The following is a 25,842-nucleotide window of genomic DNA, read 5'->3' as shown; positions in this document are numbered from 1 at the left end:
CACAATAATTCCAACAAAGAGAAGAATCTAGTAAGGATCATCTCATCGAGTTTACTACTCAACCCAGCGATCTCCAGAGAAACAAGCTGCAATGAAATGCAAGTCTCTATTAAATGACAGGTTTAAAATTTAAGCTGTAAGAAATGACCTGGTCCATGTAACCAGCATCCCTCCAGCCTGACAGAGAACTGCTTACCAGAGCTGACCAGCTTCTGTTAACTGTTTAACCTTGTCCTCCTACTACATCATTAACCAACTAGTATGCATGCAGCAGTCACAGGTAATGGTTTAACTACTTACCCAACTGCAGTCACAAAACAGACAAGGTCTTTTCCAAATTCAACAAAGTACAAAACCTCTCACTCAAAGCAAGGTTACCTGGAACTGCTCGGGACACATCCACATACTTACTGAATATTTCTAGAGACTGACTCCACAACATCTGAGCCTGTTCCACTGCTCAGTCAAAAGGTTCTGTTTTTTAAAATTTCACACTAAAATCAGATGGAATTTCTGTGTTTCAGTTTCAGCCCATTGCCTCTTGCTCTGTCACTGAGCAGAGCCTAGTGCTGTTTTATTTACACCTTCTCACCAGGTTATTTACAAACAACACAAGATCTCCCTTGAGCCTCCTCTTCTCTAGGCTAAGCAGCCTCAGCTCTTGCAGCCAGTAGGGAAGATATTCTGTTCCTTTACTGATCTTCCTTGTCCTTTATTGGACTCACTTCAGTAACTCCATGTCTTATTTTTTTAAATACAGTCTTTATTGTCTTCCTTATACCTTCACATTGCCTATCATTAACTTTGCTTTCCAGCACCTTTCATCTTGGATCTAGGCCCTCCCAGGGTCACCGTGCAAAGGAGTGTTAGCCAGACAGAACGTAAGATTAAGTCTATGCCTCAGTCATGAGAAGATAAAGAGTTTTACTCAAAAGTCTTTAAGTCATCTGCTAATTGTGTTCTAATTGTGTGGTAAGACAATAAGCTATGCAGGTGTACCACCTCCAGTTCTAACTGCATGAGCTAATAGGTAGATAACAGGCATACATATTCACAACAGATGCAAATACCATAAAGTGATAAACTCTTTACTTAAAATTCACACAAAGAATTTTGTTTGAACTCACCACATCTAACTCAGCTTCCTTTTTAAAAACTGAATATGCCTCTTCATAGCCATTAGAGCGAAGGTAATCTGCTATTGCTCGATTTCTAAAAAACAAAGAACCAAAAACAGTATCCTTAGCCTGTTAGTTCTGAATAAGAGTACATGGATTGATACAGGGCTTTTTGTAATTCCGTTGTTTGAATTGTACCACCTCAGATCAATACCCAGGGTGATCAGGTTTGTTACAAGCCCAGGCAAACTCTAAGAATACACTTGGTAAACATTTTGTTTCAAGACACAAATAGCAACACTCACTTCTTAGAATATATACTCCTTAGTTTAGATTTGAGAAAGTAAAAGGTTATTTTTTTCACTACCAAGTATTGGAGTAGCATGAATATACCTATCAATCTGTATGACACAACCTACAGGAGACACAAGAAGTGATAACTACATGTACGTACTAGACTGGGGCTTTATCTCTGAAAGAAGACTACATTGAGAAGAACAGTCTGCAGTATTTAAGAGCATTCACTGAATTCCACACTTCAGTAAAACTTGAACACTATTTAAAAGAACGAGCCCTAGCTTTGTTTTACAGAACAATACAGTAATTTTAGTTAGATTACAGGAAACAATAGTCCATATGACCAAAGCATACAGTGCTTCCAATCTTACATTTTTGTTCAAAATACTCTTCACTGTGACCAAAAGTTATTACTGATCTGTCTTGGATCTCTCCTTCAAGATAACATGAGTAGGTCTAAACCAAGTGCATAACATGAAAGAACAGCTTCAACACTATGCTAAGCTTTCAACAAGCAGTCATCATCTTCCAGTTTTGTTTGTTTTTACTACAAGACTGAAGGAAAGTCTGCAGGCATCGAGCAGATGGACTCAAGGTCCTGTCCACCCTCAGTTGTTCTGTGCATGGGTACACACATGAACACAGAGTGAGCACATGCAGTGACTGCACTATTTACATAAACCAACACACAAACTTCCTAAATACAACAATCAGAATTACACCTATGTAGGGCATTCAATAAAAAAAATAAATCTCTTTGGTAGCTGAAGTAAAAAGCAATAATGGCAGTGATTCTGCAGGAATAAAAAGGCTACTTTTAATTCCAAATCAAGATGTATTTTATTTCATACAACTATGCCATCTGCTTCTGAATTATAGAAAGCAATATCATGCTATGGTGGAAGAGACAGGCCAAGTCCTCAGTGACTGAAATGCAACCATTCCTTCACAGTTCCCCACTACAGCTCAGCCCCTCACGTAATGACTTGTCAGCGCACTTTATTAACAGTGTAGGACACATTCCCAGAGGCACTGCTCTGCTCCTGGTTCTCAGCACTACACCCCCCATAACACATCACACACAGAGGAGGGACCTTCCACAGCAGGCAGACCATGGTGCAGGCTCTGTCAGACATCTCAAAATAAGTATTTTACATCTATGTTGAAGCATATAGAAAAGAACATCTGGAAAAGTAGAACACTGTAAAATATTTGGTACATATCATAGTCAATGCTGCATTGCAATTGATTTTTCTTCTGAGGAAAATTGCTTTTCACTGGAAAATTCTTCCTGGAGCTTTAATCACATTATTCTTATCTCCTGCACATATTCAGTCTCCACTCATACACTCAATCCTGTGACCTCAAGTAAAAGTTCCCCATTTCTTCCCAGACACAAAATACATGAAATACACGGTATTGCCGCCCTCTACAGAGGCGATCAGATTCTCTCTCATTCACCATTTCTATTTACAAAGCTCACGACAATCTTCCCATTTACGTCTGTACTCTTTGAAGTACAGGTAACTGATAAACAATTGTAATCATGAATATGTTTAAATCCCAGAGCTTACTCAAATAAAAAGATAACCTGTAACTAACTTAAGCAGCTGTGTTCAGACAGAACAAGAGACACAAAAGCTAAATGATACAGGTCAGTATGTTTATGAATAAAATCAAAACACAATCTTTAAGTAAATACAGTTGAAAATGACAATTATTAGTTCAAGCTTAATAAAAATGAGAGAAACTTAGAAATAGCCATTCCTTACAGTTCATCTCGTTGCCTTTGCGAGAGCACCATTGTGGCTGTGATGTCAGGTTAATGTGTGTCAGGTTAATGTCTTCCCAAGATCTGAAGCCTTAGGATCCACTATTCAGTTTGCCACAGTGGCTCAAAGCACAATTGTTTCTCCAGATGGGAAATCCAACAGAAAAATCTGGAGGCATTCAACACTGAAGATTCAATCCATCTAGAAGGAAGAGAAAGAGGTATTGTTTATTTATTTTAAGTAAGCATTCAGTCACTCTGAGCTGATGAGCAGATTTATGTACCCAGATTACACCACCACTCCGGCAGAATAGGACAATTGTATTTGTAATCACAGTTTTATTTTGGTTGCCTGGATTCTGTCCTCACAGCACATTTGCAGTCTGGAGACACTTGTACACATTCTCTATTCCCCCTCTTCCTACCACTGCTGCTTCAAGAAACAGGGAGCTAAAGGAGTTACCTTCACAGACAGCCCAGTCCCAGGCTACCCGTTGTTCTCACTAGTCCTATCAAAGAGCTACCCCCCAAACCCTCTATCTTGTACAAGATTTTTAGTAACCAAAGATCTATAGCTTCACCAAACTGAGTTCACCAAGGTTTATTTCAGTTAAGTTTCAACACACTCTCATATCTTCAAGCTTAGTGGTAGAGTTTAAGCAAAAACAAGCATGCTCCCACAAGGGACTAAGGGAAGCACCACTGCACACTTTGCTCATAACCAGCAGAGTCAGCATGCTCTCTGCCTTATGCTGCAGCCCAGCTGTAGCATTACGTTGGCAGCTCTCAGGGATTCACCCAAACAGTGCCCTTGAAGAATACGGCTATAATTCAGCACGCTAATTTTCCAGGGAGATTATTACACATATTAAACAAATTACTTCTTCTATCCTACCAGCACAACCTGAAAAAGTCACAAATAACACCATTCTGAAGAGACAACAACAGCCTTCTTCTTAATGATGTGCTGACAGTTTAACTTTATATGTTAAATCTAACCCTTATTTGGGGTACGTGAGATTTGTAAATGGATCTTCAGTGTTAACGGAGCAATGCAATTTCCACAACATAATAAACCTAATCTCAACATGAACTATTACTAGGGACGTTAATTATTCTCAGCGTGCAAATGGCCTCTGTTGGACAGCTGTACCTTAGTCCAGGAGACAGCAATAAAAGCACTTGAGCAGCTCTGTCACTTGGCTGCTGCACTGCAGGTACTCTTTCATAAGAAGCACCATTATGAAAAATGCTGAAGTGGACACTTCCTGCACACTGAACAAGAAGCTGTGTATAACACACTGACCAAAGCTGCTAAGCAAGTTTCACCAACTGACTTTTAGACAGAGTGAATGCAACAGCACACAAAGACTTCAGGAAGAAGTTGGTGGGTCTGTAACCTTCCTGCCAAAAAACACATTCCCACTTTCCCTCCCTTGCTGTTCCCCATACAGGTAACCGGCCTATTTTAAACTCTTAAATAATAAACAAATAAAATGCTCATCTTATGTCATTCACATCTACTTATCCATCGCAGCAGATCAGCAGTTTGTTTCTAAACCTATCTGGGCTTCACGCTGTTTCAAAACTGCAGCTGCGAGCTGTACGTGCTGCACCTTGCTGCTGGATTCCCCACACCAGATGCTGTCCATCCCAGTGCTGTGCTGTGAGCTGTCAGGACAGCAGCACTCCCTAATTAGCTTAACACCTTCCCTAATAGCTATTTCAGAAACAATTCAACTGAAAGCCAATAGCACATGTTCCATCCTTTCAGACAAGGGAAGCAAACAGTTCACCTATCTTTGTGTCTTATATCACCTCCTGACAGGTAAGAGACAACTGCTCTTCACAGATGCATCTTCTTCACTACAAGGCAGGAGTACAGAATATAAAGGAATGAAACTTTATTATACATACATACATATATAAATATATATACATATATATATACATACATATACATAAATATATGTATGTATGTATGAATGAAATAATACATTGACATGATCAGAAGAAGTGCCCTCTAGAGGGCAATGCTGCAATAAATTTAAGTGCCAGAAAGAAAAAAAGAGGCTCATAATGGCTGATCTCTGTACTTGAGTACGAACATAGCAACGCTGTGATAAACACTACTAAGGAGAGCAGTACAGGGAACCGCCTCCCCAGAAGCACACAGCAGGACACAAGGTGTGAGCTGCCAGAAACTGCTCTCAGTATTACAACTGCAGTAAAATCACAGTGTTAAACAACAAAGGGTTCTTGTATCGTGAACTGTGTCTCAGCTTCAAATGCAGTAACAATAGCACAACAACTCTGGTAAAAAAAAACAACAACAAAAAACAAAAAAAAAAAAAAAAAACACCAATATTTTGTCACCACCTTGAGGGGATGCACCTATAGTACAGACCTAACAACACCACCTAGGTTGCACTGTGGTCCTTGATCCACCATCCAGCTAACAAATGCATTTCTGTCCTCCAGTAAAGGAACCCTAAACTCTCCCTCCTACATCCCCAACTGCTGTCCCACTCCAACTCCCTCTGACAGCAGTCCCTTCCCACGTGCTCCCAACACATATTATGCTGCAGCTTTATGGGCTCCTAACAGTGACAGCTCTGCCCACCTTCCCCTGCCCATTACATCACTCTGGATGCTGAATGAGAAGCAGCTTCCTAATGCCTGGGCACGCTTTCCTCTGCCCACAGCTGCTGTAATTGCGCAAGAACTCCAGTGGTCACGCACATTCCTGCAATAGCAATGTGAAGGTATGCTAACATCATCCCACATTTCAGCAGCTAGTTCAGACACAAACAGGCATGGGAATTTGGTTTCCAAAGTCTAGAATAATTCAAACACGGGCTGAGGAATTCATGGAGATATTTAGAGGTTGGATTCTTGCTCCTCAGCCCTCACCCTGCCCCATTCACCCACAGGATCACTCAGCACCCCCCCCCCCCACACACACACACACACAAACACACTTTGCTGCTCCCGAGGAAAAGGCAAAGTGTGAGTGCTTCACCCACACCCACACTTCTACAGACCGTGGGGAGCGGTGGAGAAGCATTACCAAAAGCTTTCAGAAGTGGGCTCCTCTCATTCTATCTGAGCTACAGATAGCCAGTACTTGCAGGAAAACCACCACATGCTGGCTGCCATTTTTATTCCATCAGTAGCAATGTAAGGTCACAGCACTCAAGGTTTGAGTTCTACAAAATGCCAATAGACCACTGCACACATCTTTTACCATTCAGAGCTGACAAGGAACTTGAAGAAAGAAACTTTCTGAAACACTAGAAAAGCTGTTTTTGTTTCCCATTAATGAATAATACGAACTACCAGCCATAGGAAACCAAGCTGACATCTGGCTTTCTTTGCAAGCTGAACTGCAGCGACAGTGCTTTAACAGAGCTGCTGCCTTGTGAAGGGCTTGTCCTCTTGGTACTACTGGAACACCCTGCCACTGGAAGGGAAATCACCTGGCAGTCATTGCAATTGAATATTAATACATGCAAAATCTTTTCATGAAAAGTTCCAAATTCCAGCATGCTGTGAAATGCAGTAACACAGCCTAGTCACAAGTCTGTCAAAGTAACAGTCAGAGGTAAAATCAAAGCTTGTTTGCCACCAGGTGAGATTTATTACCAGCTGGGCAAACACCTGAAGGCCTCCACTCCCAGGTTTACCCCCCTACAGCTTCCAAGTGACAGCTGCTTCATCTGCTCAACCTCAGAATCCAGAGGATGCCTTGAATGCAGCATTAACGCATGTTTTTTCACCAACTTACTGCTCAATCACAGCATTCCTCTGAAAATTTGAGAGTCTAGAGAAAAAAACAAACTGCAAGTCTACTGAACACAATTCAGAAAGCAGTGAATTCTCACACTTTTTCATCTGAAGGCAAAAGCAGCATATCAAGCATGGGAACGCACTTCTTACTTGCCTTAGCTGAACCCTCAGCATGCCATGGCTCTGTAGCAGCGCAATGATGCAGACTTGATATAAAAATAGATGGTGCTGATATCTGCAAGTACCAGAAGTACACTGTACAAGGAAAGAGACCATACTTATTTGTTCAGAAGTTACCACCTTGATGGAAATGCACCTGCTTCAGAAACAGAGAATGGACAAATGTTGTCCACGTGCACTGCCTCTTCCCTTGGCAGCGAGGGCTCAGTGATGTAAGCAATTCAGTGGAGCAACACTAACCAGTCCTCCTCCCCCTAACAAGGGTTGTAGTCACTGCTGCGTTACACACATGCTTGCTAACAGCCCTGGTAATGAGAAAAATAACATTCAACAGAGAAATCTTTGGAAAAACCTACTCCTTGCATCTTGCTTGACATCAGTGATCGGCAGTATCAGTAATTTGCTGTGAATAAGGTGGTGTCAAGACAGAGCCAGATCTTTCTCAAAAGAAAAATCCTTTTTGATTTATTCTGTATTATTCAGTACAGGGAAAAGAAGCCTGAGCCTACTAGAGCTATCCATGGAGTAATAACTACTAATTAAATGCAAAACAGGATGCACCTCCTATTAATAACCCCACCTGTACTGCAAAAGTTTCACTTCCTAACTTAAGAAACTTTTGATTCCATATTGATAGTCTGTATATATAAAAAAAAATTGAGAAAAAAAAAAAAACTTTCAGGCAAAGGATTGTCACAAACCTCTCACTTTGTGACAAATCCAGTCATTAAATAACAAATCATGGCCTGTGCTATGATCCACTTTACAAAGCCACAAAAACTAAACAGAATTGTTGAAGCACACCTGAAGACTTCATTTTTTAAATGAAAACCAGTCCAATTTCTTACATGCAATTCCTGAAATAGTGTTTCTGGACTTTTACTGACCCCTGCCATTAAATACTGCATAGATTAATTACTTCCCAAGCTGTGTTATTTTCCCTGTTTCACCTAAATCCTTTGTTTTATTGTTGTTACATCTTTGTTTAGCAATCCTAATAGCTCAGTGCTACATCTTTTATCTGAATGTTCTCTCAGTGTCACAAGGCACCACTCACTCTCCCAAAGTAAAGCACGCATTTAACTATGAAAAAACTGAAGTTGCAAACACAGAGGTCAAGGAAGTCATGGATGGGAGCTTCACTGCTGCTGTGTGCAGGGGGAGGGCTCAGGAAGCCCTTCCATTCCATGCAATTCATAAATGCATTGCAAGACATGCTCATGTACAGATAAACTGTGAAACTACAACCAACCTTTATCATCTTCCTGTTACTGCATCAGCAAGGTCAGTTCAAAGCTCTCCACTGCCTTTCCTTCCAGCAACCACAACAAAGCAGTGCAATGCCTCAGCTACCTAACAATGCCCATTTCTCCTCTTCAGAACAATTTATAGTAAAAGTTACTCCACATTGAGATACAATCCACCTACACTACAGGTTAGCAATGAGGAAAAGCAAATGTTTAACTCAAACAACATACATAGCAGTATAAATAAAAAAATAGGCAAATAGCAAATAACTGCTCTCCAGCTCATCTTTTACTCCAGGTGTACACTTGCTTTGCTACACACAGTGGAGCCTCTGAGGTATGAACAAGACCCAGCCCAATGGCAGGCCAGCCATCCCACCGGACAGCACAGCTCCCACACAGTGCCAAGCTTTGTGAGATCCTATGCAGACCTTAACTGGTGGCAGACGGGCAGGCAGCAGAAAAGCTAATCCAGGTTCACCCCAAACCAACATTCCTTGCATATATTTGAAACCAGGTTTGCTATAAGACTTCTCAGCATACCAGCAAAGAGTAACACAGAGAGAAACCTATTATAAGGCCTTTTTAACACTCAGAAGGGCAATTTCACAAGCTTCTGCCATGGCCCAAGTCTCTCTGAGAACCCAGACCAGAGCTCCCACCATCACAACCCCATTCTCACGATGACAGCCAGCCTCAACCCCTGAACTTCAGGCTTAGTGTCCTTACCAGGCTGATAATTTTACTGCTGAAACCCACAAAAATATTGTTTGTTAGCTACAAAAAACAATCAGCCTTAACACATTCATAAACACTTCCATCTCCTGTAATTCCCATATGCACATTCACCCCTACTGTAGGTTATGGATTCTCTCCCATCCACTTCTGAATCTGTCCAAGTCAAAGCATGCAGACCAGTCCCAGCACTGCTCGAGCAGCGTGCCCCAGCTGACCTTACTGCTGTCTGCCACACAGCAACAGCCGCTGCTGCCCCTGCTGGGAGTCACATCCTGGGACATGTGTCCATAACTTCAAAATAAATTCAATTTTTGTGGCTTTGATGACCATTGCTTAAGCTCTGTGAACAGACTTCCCCACAGAAACACAAGTTATATATACCAAACACATAACTGTAGCTCATTATATCTGAAATTAAAAGGGCTAGATAAAATTAAGCATGGAGAGAACGTGCCATCAGATACAAAGCAGGCCAACACTTTTCCAACTCACAGCAGTGGCACTAGGCACTGCTGGGCCTCACAAACAGATTTCATTTTCCCTGCAGTCTGCAGAATTCCAGTATCCAAACAAACTCAAAGATAGATATCTATCTATAAATATTTAAGCAATCTACACAGATTTCCTTGAGGGAGACAGATCTTCAGTCACACACTCAGTGTCCAGCTAAGCATGCCACACAGTAAGCACTGCTGGGCAGGAAGAGCACACAAGTCTCTGTGAACAACCATGTGAGATCATGATTGCATTATGAAACCAATTACAGAGTTTCAGATTATTCCTATTTAAATGACTGCACATTAAAACTTCAACTTGAAGCACAAGTCATAAGACATGGTAAAACTTTGACCTGCTCTGATGCCCAGTGCCCAGCTCTCATGCCGCCCCTGCTGTCCTCAGAAGGTATTCTACTCTATCCCGGAGGAAATGCCGCGCCTTTTCTCCTCTGTCTCTTACTGTATCTGAACTCCTGCTTTGTGCAATTCACTTCCTCTCTTTGGGTAATCCGTCAATCCCGATGAAAGGCAAATCACAGAGGAGTAGTGGAGATCAGAACCACCAAAAGACTAATTTACTTAATATCATCAGATATAAATTCCATTATTTTTCCAAGTTGGGACCACCCCTTTGTGCATGAATGCAGCAGCCACTCTCCTCCCAAAGTCACTTGTTACAGGTCCCACTTCAGATCTCCATAAACTTTTTCAACAGTGTATCTTGTTTCAAAGCACGCTAACAAGAGGTGTTAAGTGCTCACTTGTATTTGCTGGCCATTAGTTACAATCCCTTCAGAGAGTGCTAGACTAACAGCAGTTGGATCCCTCCGGATTACACTGCTGGACTCCATGAAACACAAGGCACTTCTTTTTAATCTAGATTAATTCTGACTGATTTTCTTTTCCTAAAACAAAAAAAGCTGCCTTATGGACCCCAGCCACAGAATACTTCCCATGATAAACTCTAGAAACAGATTCCACAGAAGCTGCCATTTAAAGTTGATATAACTGAGATTGAGGTGATATCCATACTTCTTGGGCATAATTATTATGACCTAATAAAGGTTTCTTAGAAGTCTGTCTCCATCTCTTGATAGGAAAGGAAAACATAACGTAATACAACAAGCATCCAGTTCCCTTTCTCATAACTCTCATTCCACCAGTTACAGCAGAACAGCACACATACAGTACTATCACAGCAACCACAGAGCTGCTCTTCCAGTGTGGCAAACACACCCTACAGCAGGAAACATTAGAAGCCAGCAAGGATGAGAGTAGGAACACAAAAAAAAGCAGCTCAGTTATGAGTTATAATCCTCTACTTTTCACCCTATATTGAAATATATATAATGAACATTGCCAGTTCAGCATGCAGTGACAATAATTGTAAGGAATTATTGCACAAAGTGAGGTTTAAGCTTGTATTATCCCTCCATTGCAAACCTGGCAGGTCGGACAGGGTGGTGATACCACTGTGTATGTGGCAGAGGGATGAGGACACAAAGTATTCCAATGGGCAATTCAAGCTGCTCCCAAACTTGTTTGGCTTATCTAAATGACTCCAGCAAAAAGTATTTTTCAAAATGATTTTTGTTTTGGTCAAGTGACACAGACACACTTTGGGGTAGGAGTACCAGAATGCTCTACTTAAGCTGTTTTGTCTTAGCTGCTGAGAGAAGGCTCTACGTGCTTTGAACCACTTACAAAGCAGGCCAGCAATCGTGCACTGGATGTGAATTCTGTTCCTTTCAGTTCTCTCCCTCGCACTTCCCTGAGCTACAGAATGAAGTAGCAGTCAGATGGTTCACAGGACCATACCCACATTATTAGCCCACTAGTAACCTGCCTCTGAGGTTGTAAATCAGGATGTTAACAAACATCACATAAATTTAATCAATTCACAGTATGAAGAACAACTAGAAGGAAACCTGAAGGCACACTCACATTAAAGCTTCAGAAACAGCAAGCCACAAAATGACAAAAAAATCCAAACACTCTGCTAATCATGAGAATGCTCATCCTTCAGTTTGCTGGACAAGCGAAACAAGATTCAAACATCAGTGTCATAAGTACATTTTATCCATTAAATGGAAGAGCTTAAATCCGTCACGATGCTGGCGCCAAACATGATGAAAGCAGCATTCTTCTGGAAGGCACCTGATCCTTCTCATGGCCCATCTCCACCAGGTGCCACTGCCTGCCCCCACTGGCCACACCTGCATGCTGGGAACCCTGCATCATTGCGGCCAGGAGCCATCCCCGCTTGGGTGACACTGCCCCACATCAGCCACCACCAGGCTCTGCAGAGCTCCTTTCCTGCTGAGACTGATCCCTGTCCCCACACTGAAACAAGGGCAGATGGACCAAAACAGGTCCTGGACCTGCACCAGGCAGGAGACCATAGGAACTCATCCCTACCCCAGCTGCCATTTTGTTCACGTGTGTTTCTGTAATTGTGATACACTATGGTACTGGCAAATTATCCACCACTACTGCTCAAAGTCTTATTAATGAAACCTATTAGTGAAAGTAAAAGAACAGTTCCAAGGTTTAGTTACAAACATGGCCTGCATGATGTCAGAGTTCTGATCCCAGCCCCATGACCAAAGTGGATCCTGGGCTCACTGCCCCTCTCCAAAGCTTTCCTGCTCCAGATTCTGCTTGCTGCCTACAAACCCAGTGCGTGAGAACCCCCAACTTCCACCACTGCTGATTTAATAGTCACCATCTGCTTCAAAACACATACACTCATGTTAATGACATCATCCTCTTAACACACTGCAAAGAGGCTAGCACTTAAATAAACCAAATTGTTTATCAGATGTTTTCTTGACAGCCCCCCAAAAACCTCACAGGTGGATTAAAAACAAGACCAACTGCCAACACTTTCTATAAGGAAGAAACATTCATTTATCTACATGCGAGCAGCCTAGATGTTTCCAACCAATATTCCTGTAGACTAAAGAGGGTTACACTTAACACCTCTGTTTTAGCATTAAGCTACCTCCTTGCAGAAAAACAAGGCAACCAATGAAAGCATTCAGGGGTTGGGGGAGGTTAGATTTGTGTAATTAAGTCAAGAGAACTTAAGATTCGTACAGAACAATTTAAACTGATACAAGAGGAAAGGTCACCTCAGTCATGAAGGCCGCTGCTATCTCAGATGTGAACCAGCACAGCATCACACCACAAAACCTGTTACCTTAGCCCTGCCTCGAAGCAGGCATGCCAGATGACTCACCAAGCACTGGAGAAGAAGAGGTGCTTCAGAAAAGCCTACCTACAAACTCACTGAACAGGGACCTACTTAACAACAGATCTGAGAAAATTACAGGACAAACTCTGCTGCTGCAGCACCACCTACAAACCACAAGCACAATGGGCTGTCCTGTAACTGGAAATATCCTCTCAAGACTGCAGCAGCTAGTTACTGGTTACAAATACCAGGTGGCTCTTCCAAAACCATTGGAATCACAACCCCAAAGACATATTTATAGTAGCTACTTTAACACAGTTCTAACCTAGAAGTCAATAAGCAGTCAAAACAAACTACTGGGCTTCCTAAGAAGCAAAACTAATAAGAAGTGGCTAAAACACTTCTTAATCTATCAACTAGCCAGCACCTTAGAAATCATCTATCTATCTATCTCTCTATATATACACACACATAGATATAACATTATATATATATACTTCTGCATGGTTTTTTTATGTGTGTGTGTGTGTGTGTGTGTGTGTATATATAAACTATGCATGCATAAGTGCACTGCTACTGCTTAGTATGACCACGCTGCGTGCACACACCTTGCTTTGAAGAGGGCTGTACCCTCAGAGCCCTGATGCAAAGGACAAGAGCTTGAGACAAACACACTACTTTGTAGAGAAACAACTCCTTGAAAATTCTGTCACAGTCCATGGCAGCACTAGGTGATAACACAGTCCACCCTCGGGGAAAATAGCTACAAGCAAGACTAAGTCACATCTATTTAATTCCCCAGAGTGTACATGAGGTGAATCTGTACAGGCTCGGAGGCCTGCCCCAACAAGCGTAAAGAGAAAGTTCTTCTTTAAAAAGCTAAACAAGATGTACCTGTAGGAGGTAAGCTTGCAGCATATAGCAAGTACCAAAATAAAACCAGATCTAAGTTACTCCCTTCACACTGAAAACAACTTGCAGGCTAAAAAGCCCTGTTTAGACATAAAACAGAAGGTAAAACAATTGTGCTTCTTTCAAATGCTCCTGGTGCATGATACTCATCAATGGGTCACTACACACTGCAGGAATGAAGAACACGGTTCTAAGATAGTTATAACACATGTACAACAGGCACATAACTTAAGCTATGGGCACCACAGTAAAGCTGACATAACACAGCTACAGTTCCAGTTAGGCCACTGCATTTTCAGTAACGGCACAGACCTTTCAGGGTCACACCTGCTAGCTCACACAGCAACTACTGTAAGAATTTGGAAGAAATAACCTGATGCACTTGAAACTAGTCAAGTTCCTACTAGTCAATTAGTCAAGATTCCTTATTATTATCCTTATTCCTTATCAAGTTCCTACTAGCCAATTAGTCAAGATTCCTTATTAGTGCAAATGCCTATTTTTAGAAGCATGAGCTGAGGCATAACCTACTCTGCCAAGCACAGCTCAAAAGTAACATCAGTCATTAATGAACATCTTTGCTCGTAACACCCAAAAGCCACTAGGTAAGTTCTTCTGTGATGGGTACAATTTTAAAGAATTAAAAATGAGAAACAGGAGAATAAAGAGGTCGCTTTTTAGACATGACAGAACTCACCGTGTCTCTATAATAAACCTGACAGAAGAAATCTAGGAGCATTCTGACTAACACACATGGCTCTGACACATGGAAAGACCTTCAATTGCCATCACAAGTTACGTACTAGGCTGGGAAACAAAAAAACCCACTCTATGTGAAATCCAAAATTGTTATTTGTTGCTAATAACAACTGATTGTTATTGTCACTTGGTTCATGTATTTAGGCATAAGCAGCTTTTATTTTCAGGCTAACAACTATTCCAGTGTTCACTTGGAAGAAATTTTAACAGCCCTCCCACAGCCTTTGCCATCTGTTTGGGAGGCTGCTCAGGGGGCCACAAGAGCAAGGGAACCCAAATGAAACAGAACTGGTCAAGAGGCGCTCTCTCTTTGTGCTACAGTAGTTCCAACCTTCCTTGTTCATGAACACCAGAATGAGCCTCGGAGGGCTGTGTGCAAACATACACATACAGCACAGTTCAGAGCTACAGAGAAGCAGGGGTTCTCCAGCTCTTTTCCCATAATACTTTACAAGAGGGTACAAATCACAATTAGCCCCAGAGGAAGCTCGTTACAGAGGTCTTGAACGAAGACAAAGTTTGGGTACTGGGTATGACAGTCAGCAGAACAATTCAGTAATAGCCCCCATTGCTGGCGAGACGGATAGGCAAAAAAATAGACAGCAGGTCAAGAACACAACCCAAGCACCCAAGGCTGGGTGGAGCACAGGAAGGAGCACAGGGAACAGACTCAGCCATCCAAGACAGACCTTGCATAGAGTCATACAGGTATGCATTAATGCCATCTTCTTTTGTAGAAGAGAAATTAACATGTTACTGCCATATGAGACAGTAACTTCAATCATTTCAAGGACAAAAATCTGCCAAAGTTATAAGCAGGTAAGAGTTCTATTGGATTTTTCATTATTCTTACCTTGGCTTCATTCGTAGACACAGGCATTTAATGAATACATCCATTAACTTCTGTAACATATTCTCCTCTAAGTAAATGAACTTTAAAAAGCAACTGTACTATAATTTTTTATTTTGAGCAAATTACCACCATGGAGCAGTCTTATCCGCAGCCCCTACCATCGACAACTGGACTCCAGAACTGACAGACCCAAGAAAAACAAAACATCAACTTGCTTCATAATTGTTTGTTTTCAGTGCTGTACTTTCTCCAAACACTGAATTCAGAAGCGAACACCAATAGCTATATCTCAAATAGCAGGGACCTTAGAGTCCAGGTGCTTCATCTGTTCCCTTCTGTATCCCCAAATCCTTTGTTCTAATGCCCTTCCTACACAACTGTAAGTCTCAGCATTACTACCTCCCTCTTGATGCAGAAGCATGCACATAGTAAGGCTCTAACAGAGCCATCTCACTGAAAAGGGCTTCCAAAATCTTGAGCTGTTATTTTCTATGAACTTGGGACATGACAAAGAAAAAGGCAGCATAATTAAATCTGTATGCTAATAGGATTTGCCTGCCCTACTATGTGCACCAAAGCAAGCAGGTATGCTTCATTTTTGCATCCATCCCAAACCCAACCCATCTGAGAAGTTATACGAACAAATAATAACACTAAGCAATACAGGGGTTCTCCAGAACTCCCAGAACCTTCTGTGTAAAATACCCATGCCAAACTTATAACTGTGATCTAAAGCAAAATAAAATAAATTCAACAAGTGAATGTCTAAGTTGATATATTGAAATGGATAACAGACAAAACAACTGGTTTTGCAACGGTGACTGGTCACTTCTCACTGTCACATACATCAAGATCCACCCTGCAGAAAAATCAGCCTCCAAACAGAATGTGAGGGTTGTGTTGCTGCATTGTTAGTTTCTTCCCTAAAGAAGAAACCTCATTGTAACATCAATTAGTATTCTTCCACCCCAGCAAAACGCAAGGGGAAAAAAAATAAAAAAGCCATGAAAGGGTAATCTAGCCATTTCGCAGCTCTGCCTCCTTACTCCACCCAGTCTCTCCTCAGCTCAATGGCTGCACACAGCATCCCTAAACACGCTCAAATTAGAAGAAACACACAAAAACGAGAACCCTGAGAAGAAGAAAAATTTGCAGTACATCTGTTTGAAGATATTTTCTTTGTTTAGCTCCCTAACATAATTTATCTATTTAATAAAACGACTCGAAGGACAGATAGCATTGCGATAGCAGACCCTCCCTCTTCCAAAATCCAGCTGAATGCTGCACAGTCATTTATGAAATGATTATCACTAAAAGTAGACTCTTTAGTCCCCCCCACACACACACCTCCTAGTACTGTATGAACAATACTGTCACACAACCATATCCTTAAAGGGGTCTCCACATTAAAACAGAATTCAGCCAGCTCCATACACCCAAACATTTACTTAGAATAAAATAGTGCCTATTAAAGATCTTTTATATAGCTTCAGTAACCTTCCCCCATCCCCTGCTTGGGGAATTAATTGTGAATTGACCTGCAAGGACCAAGCCCTCTGCTGCAGCACTGCCAGCAGGGAAACATTACCGGTGAGACTATCGCAAAGAAAGGGGAGGTAACACACTGCTACCGCTATTAAAGGTCAAGATGAATTGCATCCACCTTTAAAAAAAAAAAAAGTCAATTAAAAATCTCAACCCCCCCCCCCCCAGAACAGAGTAACCCTGAACTTCATAAGGCACCACTCCCACCCCCAAGAGCCACCAGCAGCCTGGCATATAACCTCATGCCCGAACAAAAACTGGAAAGCGGCGACAAACGGAGCCATGGAGCAGACTCGACCGCCAGTAAAAGGCTTCGGAGAAACTGCACGCCCCTGGGCAGCGGTGTGACCCCAGGAAGGAGAGACCGGCCTTCCCTCCCCCCGTTCTGCTGCAGCCGGCACCGAAGGGCTGAACCTCCTCCTGCCGACGCTTCCCGCTCCGTCGCCGCAGGAAAACGATGGATACGAAGGATTCCTACGGCAGCGCTGCCCCTGCCCTGCGCTCCGGCCCTGTTTTGTCCCCGTGCCGCAGCGGGCCGGGGCCGCCTCCCAACAGCGCCTGTTTCGCCCTCCACAGGGACGGGAGACGGAACGGGACGAACGCCACCGGGAACGATGCAGAGGCCGCTCCGCATCCCCCCGGCGCACACGCACCGGGCTCCCCGCCCCACAGCGTCCGCCCGAGATTCCGCCGGGCCCGCCGCCCCTCCCGGGATCCTGCTAAGTCACCGGGAACAACGGAGCGGCCTAGAGGCGGACGGAACGCCGGGCCCGCCGCTCCAATCCGCTGCCCCCGCCCCACCCGCGCCGCGGTGCGGCCCTCCCGCCCCTCCCCGCGTTCCTGCTAAGTCACCGGCGGAGGGGAACGCCGGGCCGAGCGGCGGAGAGCAGCGAGGCGAGAGGCTCAAATGAAGCAGAGGAGCCGTTCCCGGCCCGGGCCCCCACCGCGGAGAAGCGACCACCGCCCGCCACCCCCCGGCCCACCGCCTCCCCCGGTCCCTCCTCACCAACGGGCGCGGCCGCCATTTTGAGAACGAGCTGGAGAGAAGGAGGGAGGGGGCAGCGAGGGAGAGGAGGGCGGGGAGGAGGGGAGCGGCCGCGCGGCCGCCGGGCCTGCACCGCTCGGGACGGCCTCCGCGGGGCGGCAGCGACGGACGGGCGGACACACGGACGAGGGAAGGGAGGGAGGAAGAGAGAACGGAGAAGAGCCGCAGCCCCGGCCTTACCCGAGCCGCCGCTGCCGCTGTTTCGCTGTGCTCCGTGAGGCCGGCACCGCCCGCCTCTCCCATGCAGGGGCGCAGCGCGGCGGGGGGGTCCCAGAGGCGCGACGCGCTGCTCCGTTCCGCTCCACGCTCTGTCAGTGGCGCCCGGCCGCCAGGAGAGAGGGAGGGAGCGGCGCGGCCCGCCGCGCCACTGCGCATGTGCGGGGCGGGGGCGGGGACAGCCGCCCGCCGCCATCTTGGAAAGCTGAGGTGCAGAGCGCAAGTCCCGGCGTGCTCCGCGCGTACCGGTTCCCGGCGTGCTCCGCGCGCGCCCCGCTGCGGGCCGTGCCGGAATGGACCCGGGCAGCCTCGGGCCCGTCTACGTCCCATCCCAGCACCCGGCAGGCGCCGTGGTTCCTCTGAGCGTTTGCTGTTATGTTTCCCGCACTTTAGCTGCTCATCACCCCGCCGTCCCCTCACACCTCACCACTGATACTGCAGATCTTCGTCTGTATCTGAACCGAGGGTAAAAACGTGTTAGCCTTCAAAATAATGCCACAAACGTCAATGAAGAGAGATAAGGCGGCTGGTAGGGTAGGAAGGGAAAGAAGATGTGGAGAAGATTGCATATCGTGTGTACCTGTGAACATGGTGTGGCACCCTGTGGCACCGAGTCGCTCTGTGCTGACCCGCCTGTGGGGCCGCTGAGGAGCGGCCTGCACCGAGCCTGTTAGCGTCGTGCTGAGCAGAAACAGCCATGGCGTGTCCTGGCCTGTGTAGAGTCTTCTCCTGAGACAGCGATGTTTGCAGTGAGTAACCCCGCCCCACAGGCCTGGAGTTCCAGGCTCGAAGGAAGCGTACTTGTCTTTGATGGCCTTTACCTCAGTGTGAGTGCAGAGCTGGCGGCTGACAGAAGAGGGTACAGAACCCCAGAGGAACCACCTGCCGCCTCCCTCAATTGCCACTTAACAGTACACAGTTAAGCAGCTGTGTGTATCAGAAACCAAATTCTACTCCCAGCTCTTTTGATTATGCAGTCGTTATGGTCTAAAGTGGTTTGTCTGTCTAACAGTGAGAACTGTCCCTCACACTGCAAAATGTCCTGTGTTTGGTGAATGAGAGATGAGCTGGCAATAGACCCAACAAGTATAACTGCTTAATCGCAGTAAATCCAGGTGCAAAACAAAAAGAACTCTGCTCTTACAGGAAATTGTTACATATGCATCGCTATCAAAGACCAGTGACCAAAGTCACCTCTAATGTTGGGTGGAAAAGCAATGTAATAAAAGGTTTAATATGGGCCATAAAGTTTTCTGAAGTGCCTATTTAGGAAAATGAGAATTTTCACATACAAATTGTCCAACTAGTAGGAAAAAAAAAAAAAAAATCCCAAAATTTCAGGAAACTTCAAGGGAAATTTTCATTTAAAAAAACTGTTTCTCTTGCAAGTAACAACTGAGGTTATGAATGTGGATGAATCTTTGCGGACGAGGGTGCTGGAAAATGCTTTGTCAGCTTTGTTGTTGACCTACGGCATGTGGTCAGTCACTTTCATTTATGTTGTTATTTTACAGCAATAGGCTATAGAAACCCCAGTGCATGGTGTGGAACTGCAAATGCACCCAGGACAAAGTTTGACTAGGAAACGTGGGAAACACAGTTTATAAAAATTACATGATCCTTACTATCTCTCAAGTAAACGGGGAAAATAATATGTCCAATTGAAAATCATTGCTCCCTGTATTCTGAAACCTAAGGAGTATTATTAGTCATTATTCAATTGTAACCACTTAAATTGTTCTCAGGCAATTAAAATACTTTTCATTTTTAAATGTGCTAAGTAAATTTTCTTATCTCTTAAGGGGTAAGTGGTGTATGGTCATTGGCCCATTTTTTTGATGTGCTGATTGTAAGTGGAAATTACTGAGAGCTTTCCACTCATGCTGTCTGGTGAGGTATTAGCGTTTTTCACATTCAAGTTAGTAATCATAGAATCATAGAAAGGTTTGGGTTGGATAGGACCTTTGAGATCATCCAGTTCCAACCCCCTGCTGTGGGCAGAGACACTTCCCTCTAGACCAGGTTGCTCACAGCCTCATCCAGCCTGGTCCTGAAAGCTTCCAGGGAGGGGCATCCACAATCTCACTGGGCAACCTGTTCCAATAATGTATGAACATCTTCTCATTTACGTTCTTGTACATCTAACTTGCATCCTCAAGTCCTTTGGACCATTGCTCACAGCCCCCAGGGCCCCACGGTTCATCCTTTTTTCCCTTCCAGTCTGCTAGCACTTTGGCTATCATAATATGATGGGAGGCCATGAAGAAGCCTTGCTAAAGTCAAAATAAGCATCATGCAGGGCTCTTGCCATGTCCATAGAGTTGGTTGTCACGCTGCAGAGCATTGGGCTGTGCAGGTGCATTAAGGACACCATGCCCTGGGTAAAGCATGCTGGCTGCTCCCAGCCATCTCCTTGTTCTGTGTACCTGAGCACGGCCTCCAGGAGGTTTTGTTCCAGAGCCTTCCAGGAACTGAGATGAGCCCAGCCAGTTTGTAGCTCTCAAGAAGCAGCCATCAACTGCAGCCAGTGAGCAGGATATCTGCAAAAACAGCCTGAAATTTAGGATAAGTCTTTGAAGTCGTATGCCAAAATTATATTTGCGTTATGTCAGTCTGTTTGCAAAGCAAGCTAAACTGCCTTGAAATTTCCCAAAATTATAGTGTATCAGGTATTTTGGGATGCATATTCTAAGTGATAATTAGTATTTACTCATGAAATTTAATTAATTTTACAGACTGATGAATTTTACCAGTGCTTTTATGAAATAGATATTTTATTCTCTTCTACAGCTGCCCTCCCTTGTACTACCATCACTTGATATTGGGATGAAAAAAAATCCCAGCTCTCAAAACAGCTAAACTGTATAGGCTCAGAGCAGAAATGTTCTTGATAATTTCTTTAATTGCTACAGTGTGTCTTGGTGATGGAAAGAATGCACTCTCAGATCCCTCATCAGGGATGTGTAGATCCGAATTGTGTTGCTCATCCCGATGCCTGCTTCAGATTTTCCTGCAGAATATTCCTAAAGTAAATGTTTTCATCTTGTGCAGAGGAACTTCAGAGCAAGCGCACCTCCTGCAGTAGATGTTTTACTGCAAGGACTGTGGTGATGGTGTATTTCAAAAAGTTGCATCAAGCCTCAGAGAGACATTGTTTTACTAACCACGTAGTACTTCATTCATTGATAATCCACGTTGTCTATGAGTGGAAGTTGTGATTAATATTCTGCCTGTGTAGATATTCATGTAGCAAAACATCTGCAGTGATTATACTACTGTAATGAACTAATTTACACATTGCAAGTTCTTCTCTGTACCTGACCTACAAAAGATGCAATCTGTTACAACTACAGAGCTATGGAAGGAAGTTGCCCAAAATTTTTGTACAGATTTGGACAGAAAGTTTGTCCCAGCTTTAGGTTGGGAAGAAATTCTGGTGACACAAATATGGTCGTGACTAGGTGTGTAGGCATATACCAAAGGAGAATTAACTTCGAGTTATGTCTTGCCATTCTGTTTAATGACTCATGTCTACCTGTGTAGTGAACCTCATCACTGGAACAAGTCACAAGGAGTGAGTATTTTTTCACCTTTTTGTTCATTAGGAAATAGTGACTTCTTTGTGGCTCAGGCATGACTTCTTTCTTTCAAAGTTTTCCACTTTCTTATTTCTATGGGTAGAAGAACATGCAGAAGTTTGTGGCATTCTATTTTTTAATTTTAACACTTCTTGGGAAACGACAGAAGATACTGAGAACAATTGTTTTGCAACAGAAATAGAGAGAAAATAGCTACGTGTGGGAAATTGTTTGTGTAAAGCATGGTATAGAAGTATTCAGATTCATTTCTAATGTATATCCAGATTTTTGGAAACATTTCTCCAGTACTTGTGTGACCTTATTTATATGTTATTAACATAAGGAAGAGGACAGTCTATAATGGCATCCCTCTCAACCTGACCAGCATTATTTTTCTACACTTCGATTCATTAGTCTCTATTTCTGCAGATACTGTTTTCATGCTTAGTTTTGAATACTCACACATTGGTTCATCATCTGCTTTGCCTAGAGCCCAAACTGAAAGTCCAGGCACAAGCAAAACTTCATCAGTGTATCGTTTTTATGTTCCCTGGCTGTGTCACAGCAGAGGACCTTGCATTAGCTTTATTGTTTATCTTTGAAGTGCCGCTTTATCAAACATGTAAACCTGACTCATCTGTTAAGTCACAATTTATTTGTGGCTCTTGTGTGTTTTAGTGACTATATGATCCATTTCTGCTTTGCCCAACATTTCAACCATATCCACTGCAATACACTGTGGTGTCATTTTGTGATGCTGTGAGAACAAGTATTGCATATAACAACCCCGATAAAGTTTTTAATGGTATAGAAATAATTGCATGTATTTCTTGTCACAAATAAAGATGTTTTCTGTTTCCAATTAATATATGTATATATATATATGAACTACACTTATTCAAAGGATAAATATACTTAATTTTTAAACTTATATTTTTAGCAAAAATATCTCTTATCTCTTCAAAATGTTTTCTGAATTAAAGTGAAGGCTTTGTCAATCACATGTAAATTCCAATTAAAAGTATTGTAAAGCAATGCAGAGCTAGTAACAGATCTACTTCTCAATCTATTTGGGTGTGCACTTTTTTATGTGAACGATGTGCAGAGTTGCCATGCAGATGTAGAGGTGCACTATAGCTGAACATGCAGATCAGGCCATCTTGTAGCTAACTGGAAAAATTTGGGTGCATAAGTACCTGATTTGCATAGGAAACTGCTGCAAAAGTACATAAAGATATTTTAAACTAGATAAATCATTTGTCAATCACATAGATATGTTCCTAAGCATATTGCAAATGGAAGTAAGCTAAATTTGACACTGTCTTTGCAAGCTTTTGTTGTATTTCAGCATCCCTTTTTCATTCATACTTACAGCCTTCACAAACTGTGCTTTGAAATAAAATGAAAGAAAGTCAGCATGCAGGCTATTAGAGGAAGCGATATAAGAATACTTCACAAATTTGTTCATCAAAGTGAAGAAAGCAACTACGACATAAAAGTTTATCAGTGTAAAGGCTGGGAAAAGTGGTCCCAGACATATTAGTATGAGGTAGCAGTATTGCAGGAGGGGAGCACAAACTAACAGCAATGTATTCTTAATCCATACTTATCCCAGATTTAGATTAAACTGCCTTCTGGAGGTTTTTTAAGGCCCTTTTTATATTTGGGTATTTACCTTTGGTCGCGGTGTTTCTCCCTTTAATGAGTTCGTATTTGAAAAAAGACCAAGAAAACCTTTCTGGTGAGGATATCAGGGGAATTGCTGCTGAGTCAAAATCACAGTTAAAGCAAAGCAAATTGTTGCTTTTATAATTCTTTAAATTCCTTTGCTAATTATAGTCACGTGTAAGCAGGCGTGCTATTACTGCTGACAATATCCAGTACCCCTTCTAAGTTTTCTTCATTTTATTCCTTTTCACTTAAAATAATAAAGAACTGTTAGTAAAACTGCATGACATTGCTTGCATTTTTTGTGATCGTATCCATTGAGGCTAGTTGCACTGCACTCAGCCTAATACTAAAAGATTTCTCTTGTTATTTTTTCACGCTTTTGTAATTTTACTGTTAATATATAGTCCATAGAAACCTACTATTTGCATCTAAATTAAGAGTTTCTTTCCATCACTTTCATCCATACATATTTGTTGTCTATTGCAGAATCACCAAAAGTTTTTTAAAGTTCAGCTTTTACAGAAGAAATCTGTTGCTCAAGATATGTAAAACACTAGGGAAATATTCCCTCTGTCCTGCCTATGCTGCAGCATTCTGAACAGCTTTAATGTTAAGTAAGATACAAGTACCTTCATGTTCCATTTTCATGGTTCTGTGAAAATTACCTGTCCCTGTGTAGTTTTCATTAGAGATAAAGGAAAAGAGAAAACCGTGTGCAGACTATAGTTTGTGGCTGTTATAACGAAAACGTATCAACAGTTACTGAGTTTGTAATCACTGCATATACTGTTGACATAACATGTTTTTGTTCCTAACAGGTGCAACAGTAAGCTGTCAGACTGCCTTGCTTCTTCTCCAGAAGGATCATAAACTTTACAACTGAAATTACTGGGAAGCTGATGGGGATTTGTAATACATATGCTCAGGTACGTGAGAATCCTGGTTGGTAGCTACATGAAAGACACTAATTGTATGTGTTTTCTAAGCAAAAATATCTTCCCAAACAGAAGTATTTAAATCTTCAAAGAAAATGAATGCCCCTGCCTTGACAAACTATTTAACTAACAGATCTGCTCCAGTATTTAATAAAATGATAATCTATTACCCTATTAAAATCAGCAGTGTTTTAAGGAAAAAATAGAGCTATGTTGAAGCTGATGCTTTGGCAAAACATAATCGTAAATGCCACAGTGATGCCATATTTCTTAAAGTTTAGAATATTTATTATTACTGGAAAATTCCAATTCTATTTTAGATTAGGAAGTTTTTAACTATTATTCCTCAGTAACATCATGAATGTTACTGGTCTAACTAGAATGCTAAGGAATTAAAGCAGATGTGTGCTGGGCTTGCTGGCAGCTTTTAAGAAAGTGGTTCAGATAGACAATTGTTCTTTCTAATAGGAAGGAATATTGAAGCTTCCCAACAGCCAGAAGGTACGTCATTCATAATGCCTTATGACTCATGTGCATAAGAATGTACCATGATCAATCCATGCACAGATACTCACACACCCTAAAGAAATTATATGTTTGACGTATTCTTAAAATGGAACTTTCTGAATGCAATTATACTTATTAGTTGTGCTGTGATTCAATTTTATGCTAGCTAGGAATGGAATGCTTCAGTGGAATTTGACTGTTCTTCATAACATATCTCATGAGGAAACAATGACCTTAGCTTGCCTTTTTACCACCTTTGTTCCTCCGGAGATCAGCCGTAATTAATATAATGTTACATATAAGGGATGGTAAAGAAGGACTAGTTAGAGACATTGGCTATCGTAGTAGGTATTTTCCAGTAAATGTACTGAAAATTGTAAGTGGAAGAAAAAAAAAACTTTGGTGAAGAGCAAACATAGAGAAGACAGCGTGGTGGGGTGCTAGCTGTTAGTTCTGGGGTGCTACACTACTAAGGTGAGAAAGAGGATGATTAGCAAGAAATAAAAGGCTGCAGAGGCAAATAAAGTTGTCTGCCTGGTGGAAGGTGGGATAAAGATAAAGCAGGACTTCAGTGTATTGGAGAAGGGAAATTCTTAGCTTATGTTTACTGTAATTCCACTTCTTCCAGAAATATTTCCCAGCATTCTTAAAGTACAAACTAGGGTAGAACAATAACAAAAAAGGTCTTTTGATTGCTTTTATCTGAATTTGAAAATCTAGATAAAGGAGAAATATTTTTCTAATAGTGTAAATTGTCTGAAATTGTATTGAAAATGGGACCATTGTTTGATAGCACTATGAAGAAAGTGAGGTTTACTCCCTTAGTACATTACTGAGCCGGAAAGGTGCTGTAGATATTTCTATAGATAACATAATTTTACTAGTCTATTAAGTGATCATTATATAGAGTATAAAACAGCACATTCTTTTCATTCAACACTGAAATCTCTAAATGACAGAGGCAGTAAAACAATTCATTTTGTAGCAT

At 42.4% G+C, this 25,842-nt stretch overlaps 1 protein-coding gene across 3 annotated transcripts in view; it reads right to left on the bottom strand.

The window, feature by feature from the left end:
* PAFAH1B1 (platelet activating factor acetylhydrolase 1b regulatory subunit 1) overlaps nucleotides 1-18,305 on the bottom strand; it is a 30,944-nt gene extending 12,639 nt beyond the window's left edge. Inside the window, exons 1-3 of one of the 3 annotated variants that reach the window (XM_072353813.1) lie at nucleotides 18,128-18,305; nucleotides 3,188-3,388; nucleotides 1,128-1,212 (exon numbers count right to left, since the gene is read on the bottom strand). In XM_072353813.1, the coding sequence (XP_072209914.1) occupies nucleotides 1,128-1,212; nucleotides 3,188-3,219 (117 nt within the window). In that variant the 5' untranslated portion in view covers nucleotides 3,220-3,388; nucleotides 18,128-18,305. Of the gene's footprint in view, nucleotides 1-1,127; nucleotides 1,213-3,187; nucleotides 3,389-17,555; nucleotides 17,691-17,908; nucleotides 18,005-18,127 lie in introns of those variants that run through there. The other 2 variants (XM_072353814.1, XM_072353815.1) reach the window with 2 other exon arrangements.
* Nucleotides 18,306-25,842: the final 7,537 nt, after the last annotated feature.

The sequence above is a fragment of the Excalfactoria chinensis genome, chromosome 19 (assembly GCF_039878825.1).
Source record: "Excalfactoria chinensis isolate bCotChi1 chromosome 19, bCotChi1.hap2, whole genome shotgun sequence".
NCBI lineage: Eukaryota > Metazoa > Chordata > Aves > Galliformes > Phasianidae > Excalfactoria > Excalfactoria chinensis.
Note: the sequence above shows the minus strand (reverse complement) of the source record. Positions and strands in the feature narration are given on the sequence as shown.